General features: G+C 39.9%; 1 protein-coding gene across 1 annotated transcript; it reads right to left on the bottom strand.

The window, feature by feature from the left end:
• Window positions 1-1499: 1499 nt before the first annotated feature.
• Window positions 1500-5196, bottom strand: LOC148876238 (actin-101). Its single transcript, XM_088966392.1, has 5 exons — window positions 4449-5196; window positions 3353-3423; window positions 2858-3251; window positions 2153-2766; window positions 1500-2057 (listed from the first exon to the last, which is right to left on the bottom strand). The coding sequence occupies exons 2-5, from the start codon at window positions 3410-3412 to the stop codon at window positions 1992-1994; spliced, it is 1134 nt and encodes a 377-aa protein (XP_088822518.1). The 5' UTR covers window positions 3413-3423; window positions 4449-5196; the 3' UTR covers window positions 1500-1991.
• Between the last annotated feature and the right edge of the window lie 2700 nt (window positions 5197-7896).

Genomic DNA, 7896 nt, shown 5'->3' with positions numbered 1-7896 from the left:
GTGCTGCGTATGTGCACACACAAGATGGATGGGGATGAGATAAAATATGCAGAGAGTAGAATCTCTGATGGGACGACGCATTTAAGAAGTGATGTGAATGGGAGGAATTTGATGAACCATCAGCAGCTGATTTGAGGAGACATGAGGTGTTTTCTTTCTTAACCGCAAAGAATGAGTGGTAGGTGTATAGTGCGGAGATTTGGGAAGATAGCACTCTACCCATGTCCAAAAACTAACCAAAATATATAAATAGAGTAATAGACAGGAGTTTTCTGTCCCATTATCCGAATCAACAAAGGCCAAGAAAAAAAGAACAATTCCTTGCCGGTGGAGACCGCAGTATAAATATTTATGAAATGAACAGGGATCCACCGGTCACCGCAACTCTCTTTCTTTGTTGGGTTGGGTTGGGGTAAATCGTAAATGAATCAAGATTTCCTCATCACAGAATGGTATTCACACCCATCTCACAGCACATTGCAGCCGTGTATTGAGAACCACTCCCCATGTAGGAAAAAGAGAGGGAAACCTAAGTTGGTCCTGGGAGCACTGTTTCCCAGTGAACAGGAGAGTTAGCTTGTTATTGGTATTGGAGATGACAACCAGGGAAACTCTCGTTAATGGTTTTGACTTCCTTGGCTTGTTCCATGCAAATCAGGATCCGGGTAAGTATATGAACACCACCCATTTGTTAAAAAATGACGCGTGCGTCCAAGCATTGTCCGGAGTCCGGACTAGGCCATTAATACAAATTAATTTGAAGATGTTGCAGTGTCCACACCATCCGAATCCCAGGTAAGGTTCGATGTGGATCTCATCTTGATTTACCTTTGCCCTCTTCGATTTGTGTGGTATTTTTGGGCAGAGCAACCGCAAGAAAGTGAATGTGATTTTAATCAAGAATAATAAGGCACTTTGGGTTTGGGAGTTGGGACAACATATCCTGTCTCCTCCGGTGCCAACCCAAGCCAATCGCGTCGAGGTTGAGCGAACGGCAGACGGCAGTGAAGAAAAGAACAATATATATATCGCCTGTCTGTGTGGTTGTAACGTGAGGTAGGGGACCGCAAGAAACTGGCAACGTACTCAAAACTCAAAAGGACGTCCTATTCGTGGTTTGAGTCATTGGATTCCATTATCTCACGGTTCACTGATCACCTTACCAGCATGTCAGCTTGGAAAAAGTGAGAACCGTAGCAAAAAACAGAGCAGAAACGACACGTTCGGCTGATTCTTTATGAAGGTTAGGTGTACCTTCCACTCTCTGAATCATCTCGTTAGGGCACCCTGAGAAAAGACACGTTATTTCTTTTCTGGTTCATTTACAAACCCCGAACAAAACCTTTACAGCTGCAATAGGCCCGCCCAGCGGCACGACGAGCAAATCAAGCATCCATGGCGGTTGAGTTGAATCAAAGTTACCATTTGCACTATTTGTTTCCAATGCATTCCCAAGAAAGCTTCAACAGATGCAATAGAAACACAACAAATAGGGAACCTTGCACCATAATAATAATATCATATCATTAAGAAATAAATGGTTCCATAACTGCAAACTGACATTGAAATCAGATTTCTCATATAATAAATATTAACACAACTGCCCCCAAAAACTCTACCCTCGAAAGAGAAAAAGAGAATGGAATTAAAAACATCAAATTCTCCCTCCTACTAGAATGGCTGAATTAGAGATAAAAAAGGAGAGGCAAAAGAGAACCAAGAGTACCATCTGCACTCCACATAAAAAGCCAACCATTGCAAATAGAGATTTGGCTCCTCAATCCCGCTCTACTAAGAATGAATGCATAATGTTCTACTACGAGAAACCATGAAGCGGCAAATTTATAGCATACCCCTCTTCTGTTCCCTCAAATAACCATAAACTCTCAGATCTTGCTGCTCAACCATACTGAGTTCACATGACACATGACACATGACAGAAAGCCAACTGAATAAAATAAAACGACTCATCACTAACAACCTTGCTGAACTCAGAAGCATTTCCGATGAACAATTGAGGGGCCAGATTCATCATACTCTCCCTTAGAGATCCACATCTGTATCATCAACACAAATAAGAAAGAGTCAACACAACAGAGCCATAACTAACCATTCACAAATAAACTACCCACGGGAACAACTTAAAACTCACCTGCTGGAAGGTGCTGAGAGAAGCAAGGATTGACCCTCCAATCCATACACTGTATTTTCTTTCAGGTGGTGCCACCACCTTGATTTTCATACTGCTAGGAGCAAGAGCTGTGATCTCCTTGCTCATACGGTCAGCAATACCAGGGAACATAGTTGAACCACCACTCAGCACAATGTTTCCATACAGGTCTTTCCTGATATCAACATCACACTTCATGATGGAGTTGTAGGTAGTCTCATGGATTCCTGCAGCTTCCATTCCGATCAAGGATGGCTGGAATAGAACCTCAGGGCACCGGAACCTCTCAGCACCAATGGTAATCACTTGCCCATCAGGCAGCTCATAGCTCTTCTCAACTGATGAACTGCTCTTGGCAGTCTCAAGCTCCTGCTCATAGTCAAGAGCCACATAGGCAAGCTTCTCCTTCATGTCACGGACAATTTCCCGTTCAGCAGTGGTGGTGAATGAGTACCCTCTCTCAGTAAGGATCTTCATCAGGGCATCGGTGAGATCACGACCAGCAAGGTCCAACCGAAGGATGGCATGGGGGAGAGCATACCCTTCATAGATTGGGACAGTGTGGCTGACACCATCTCCAGAGTCAAGCACAATACCTTTTGAAAAACAAAGGTCCATTTCAGCATATCAAGAAACAGTTGACCTGTAAACAACAAATTTGAAGTTTGGGTAGTGTAGTGTACAAACCGGTTGTTCTACCACTGGCGTATAGAGAGAGAACGGCCTGGATGGCAACATACATGGCAGGCACATTGAATGTTTCAAACATAATCTGGGTCATCTTCTCCCTGTTGGCCTTAGGGTTAAGGGGAGCCTCAGTAAGAAGAACAGGATGCTCTTCAGGGGCAACACGGAGTTCATTGTAGAACGTATGATGCCAAATCTTCTCCATGTCATCCCAATTGCTGACGATACCATGCTCAATGGGGTATTTCAAGGTGAGGATACCTCTCTTGGACTGGGCTTCATCTCCTACATAAGCATCCTTTTGTCCCATCCCAACCATAACACCAGTGTGTCGAGGTCTTCCGACAATACTGGGGAAGACTGCCCTAGGAGCATCGTCACCAGCAAATCCAGCCTGTGGATAGAAAATATAATTTGTGCATCATAATTAAAATTTACAAAGCATTCAAGAAAACAAGTTAGTTGAAGGTACAAGCTTATCAAGGATTAGCTAACCTTGACCATTCCAGTGCCATTGTCACAGACGAGGGGTTGAATATCCTCAGCATCCGCCATTTGCTATAGATCTGTGATAAAGTTCGCAGAACAGAACAAGAAAGAATTATCACAGTCCCGATCACTGTCGCAAGATCATCTGTCTCAAATTTTACTGATTTTCTTAATATTATGTTTATTTATGTAATATTTCTGCCATTGACGTCTCTCAAACATTTCGTTTGCTTTTTGTTGATATTTTAATTACTAGCCTTCTCGATGTAAGCAAACAGATTTCAAATTTCAAATTATGAAAGAAGAAAAATGATTTGCTTTGGTCCAGTAAAAGTAACACTGTGTCTTCAAACTCTAAACAGATCCAAAAATCATGTTTCCGAGATTGACAGATAAAACCTATCTGCATATTAAAAAATAAAAAAGTAGAGCTACTAGATCAGTAGATCTAAACGGATTAACCAACACCAAAGAGGTAAAAAAAGCATGAGATCGACAGATCGGAAATCATATAAGTGACGGATTAACATCTCAACAACGATCTCAAACTAGATGCACAAATCGAAAATAGTTAACACAATAAGGCAATCAGATCAGCATTTTTCCAAAGAACCTGAATATCAAGATCTCCTAAAGGCCAAGCATAACAAGTGGCGATTCACTACACAGGCAGAGAAAAAAATGAGACCAAACATTCGAAAGGCGAACAATGGGAAGACAACCTGAAGATCGTAAAGATCTAGAGAAAATTTTCGGCGATACGTGTATGCATCCCAGCTCCAAACGCATGATCCAAGCAATAAAGGAGATAAAATCACAGACCGGCATTCAATCATCCCCAAAAACCTCCCATAACCCCATCAAACCATACTTTCGTCCAAGGATTAAGTAATGACACCAAAAGAAAGCTATTTTGTCCTAATGCAACAAGATGATAAACTACAAAATGAACCATTACAATCTCCAAGCGAAAATTTGCAACAAAACATACGAAGAAAACACACAAACACCTCAACAAATCGAAACCTCGGAATCCGAAACCAGTAGCAAAATGTCCAAAAGAGAACAATCGAATCGTGATGAGATGAGTGTCTCTTCTTACCTTTGATCGAAGAGATGACAGAGGGAAGAAGGTAGAGGAGATCGGGCAAACACGCCTTCTTCCTTGGTTTTCAGGATGGAAGAAAAGAAAAACCAGAAAGGACGGAGCTTGCTCGCTCACTTTCTTGATTCCTCCTCGGCAAAACACCGAAAATGGTGAACGAGGAGGCAAAAGGAACGATATATACTGGGCCGGCCAAATCGGAGTGAAATGCAAATGAAATGAAACCAAAATTAATTAAAGTCGAGGAATCATTTCGACCACGAGAAAAGATAGGATGACCTGGCTGACAGCCTTTGTTCGAACCAGAACCGTCCGATTGTCGTGATGCACAGAATCCTCACCGACCGATCTGGCTTTAGCTCTCGACTGACCCTCGCCACGTCAGTGGGCGGCCATAACGGGACGTGCGGGTCGGCGTGCGCCCGGTTAACTTGCCAAATGCCAGCCACTAGTCGCCGATTTAGCCGGTTAGCCGGTTACTGAAGAAAAAACCCCTGCGCTTCTCTCAGCTCAGCTCCGCTCGGTTCAAATCGACTCGATCATATGGTTTATTGGGTTACCCTACTCAACCAACGTTCAAAATTTCGAGTCCGGAACTCCGGATCTGCCCCTCACAAAGCGCACCTCACACCGAGTACTGAAAACATTTATGTATGGAAACATTTCCCATATTTATGTCTTATTATTCATATGAAAGATGTTTCATATGAATATCATTTATGTCAGATTATTTCCAATACATGGTGTGATGTGCAGCAGATACCATTTCATTATATATCGGCCCTTATACGTATTTTATCGGTGGGCTATCAATACATAGATACATGTGTTTTGGGTTTTTGACCTATTTTAAGACAGGCCTAATACCTATCCATGATTTAAAAAAATAAAAATAAAAAGTGGATGGCCACAAGGTTCAAATAATTTTGGATCACCTGTTAAAAAATACATTACAACAACCTATCAACGTGATCTAATACCGCACATCTCATACAAGAGCAGGTCCTATTTTTATAGAGGGTCCAGTCTCATTGAATTGCTAAATCAAATTGATAGCGGTTGGAATACGTTTTTGTTGGCAGGAGATTCCAACTCGGTTCAAAGTATCATATATCCCTTGCATAGTATCAAGAAATTCTGAACATTATTCCCAACCCTGGTAGAGGCTTAGACTCAACCCCAAATCTCCAATACTACCACCAAGAGACTTTACTAGCAAACTAGCTGGCACCTTATAATATGCCATACATAGTGCTTGTGGATTATGATTTCATCCCTAGAGCCTTGGATGTTGAGATATGCTCCTCACACCAATCTCACAATACATCGCAGTTGTGTAACGCCAACATCTCCCCATGAATTATAACATTATAATATAGATGTTTTCCAATGCACAACTGTGATGTAGTGTAAGATTGGTGCAAAGAGCGTTCCGTGAAGAGGAGAAAATCTGGATTCAGCAAGAGAAAGATGAATCCTTACTTCCTTTATACGTAGTAAACGTGGTGGTCATGATTGTTGCAATGGTACCCCATCAATAATGGGTTTCACAAGATACGTTTGTTGTATATAGTTTGTCTTAGTAAGCAACCTCTGCCTAAGAGTGGCAGTGTTGCCAATGTCTTCTAGTTTGGATTGTCAATTGATATTTTTCCCATTGAGTGGTGCAATTTTAAATCTTTATAGTTTATACATTGTGTGGGGCAATGGGCTCATCAGATCTAGACCCCTTCCCTTAACCCACTAAACCACCCGTTACAATCCTATTTAGGACAAGAAAATGACCTTTGCTTAGAAGAAATCATAGATGGTGCTTCAATTTTTGAAAATACATTTTTCTAAGGAGCATTTTTTCTAATATAGTTTATATTGTCAGGAACTTCTCCAAGCTAGCTATAACAATAAATGTCTAAAAAAAACTTAGGCCTCATTTGGTTTGCAGGGATAGGGATCTGGCTATTTCGATTCCAACTGTTTGATTGAATAGAATCAGAATCTCATTCTCATTCCTGTTGAAATGGCATTCCCTTAGAAATGAAATCTCATTTCTTTTGATTTCAAATCCCATTCTAATTCCAATTCTGACTGCAAATCAAATGAACCCTTAGTTTCTTAAAATAATAGTTGTTATTTACCTAAAAAAAAAATGAGTCAACTTACCTACGTTGTTTGGTAAGAGAGGAGTGTAGGTAATTAATAAAATTTTTCATATGTTTTCAGCTTGAAGCATTTCATGAGATGGTCACTTGGGATTTGGTGTCTCTCTAAAAAGAGGAAACAGTAATGGTGTCATCAATAATGGGTCTCATGAGATATGCTTTGTTGCGTGTAATTTGTCTTAGTAAGCAACCTTTGTCAAAGAGGGCAGTCTTGCCAATGATCTTTCAGTTTTGGTTGTCGCGATTGATGTCTATCCCCCATTTGAGTGGTGCAATTTCAAATCTTTATACATTGTGTGAGGCAATGGGCCCATGTACATCCCCCTAGCTTAACCCACTAAACCATCAGATTCAATTCTATTTAGAATACCAAGAAAATACCCTTTTGAAATGTTAGATAGAGACTAAAATTATATATATATATATGCATTTGATTTTTTCCAATTGTGAATGTAATCCGTAGCATATTATGTGGTCTAAAGAGAATTTTTATTTTTTAATAGATTTTATATGGTTTGGAACTTATCCAAGCTAGCTACCGCAGTCAATGTGTAAAAAATATTAGTTTCTTATTATTTACCTAGGCAATTTGGTGCTAGAACTCAGTTTGGAAGGAGTACAAATACAAAATATAGAGTGTAAATACTTATAAAATAGTACAAAATATACAAGATTTTGCACTCTACATATTTGTATTTATACTCCTTCCTTGAGCCTAGAGGAAGGAAATTAATAAAATTTTTCATTGGTTTCAGCCCCAAGCATTCATCTAATGTTATGCCAATGACACTTTGGTTCATGAGATGGACATTTAATATCCCTCCAAAAAAGGAAGGAGACAATCAAACTTGTGGAATTGGCCATCTCTATGGACAATGGACCTCATATGCACCCTTTTCTATCATCACACCCAAGTCCTCTGCAATTTGTATTATCATTATCATCATCAGTCAAGCCTTAACCCAACTATATGGATATGAATCTTTTTTCATCATTCCATTATGTTTAATGTTATATACATTATTGATTTTTTTGCACTTAAATTATTTCTCACTACTTCTACCCATATCCTTTTTAGTCAGCCTCCAAGGCTCCAACTCTTTTAGCCCCATTATGTATTCTTACCAATAATATTGTTGATGGTCTTCTATGTACATGAGCAAACCGTCTCACTCTACCTTTTCTCATTTTATCACCTATTGGAACTACTCCTGGATTCCTTAAAATGACTTCATTTTTTATCTTATCTTTTCTAGTTTGTCCACTTATTCATCTTAATTACAAAT

This window comes from Nelumbo lutea, chromosome 1, assembly GCF_056320005.1.
Source record: "Nelumbo lutea isolate HS-2025 chromosome 1, American lotus-T2T, whole genome shotgun sequence".
Taxonomy (NCBI): Eukaryota; Viridiplantae; Streptophyta; class Magnoliopsida; order Proteales; family Nelumbonaceae; genus Nelumbo; species Nelumbo lutea.
Note: the sequence above shows the minus strand (reverse complement) of the source record. Positions and strands in the feature narration are given on the sequence as shown.

Bases quoted from the DNA above. Each gene is read 5' to 3' on its own strand.
- LOC148876238 (XM_088966392.1), bottom strand. From the start codon at position 3,412: ATGGCGGATGCTGAGGATATTCAACCCCTCGTCTGTGACAATGGCACT. The intron at 3,252-3,352 runs GTTAGCTAATCC...TTCTATCCACAG, and splicing joins ATGGCACTGGAATGGTCAAG to GCTGGATTTGCTGGTGACGA. The intron at 2,058-2,152 runs GTGAGTTTTAAG...TTGATGATACAG, and splicing joins CTCTCAGCACCTTCCAGCAG to ATGTGGATCTCTAAGGGAGA.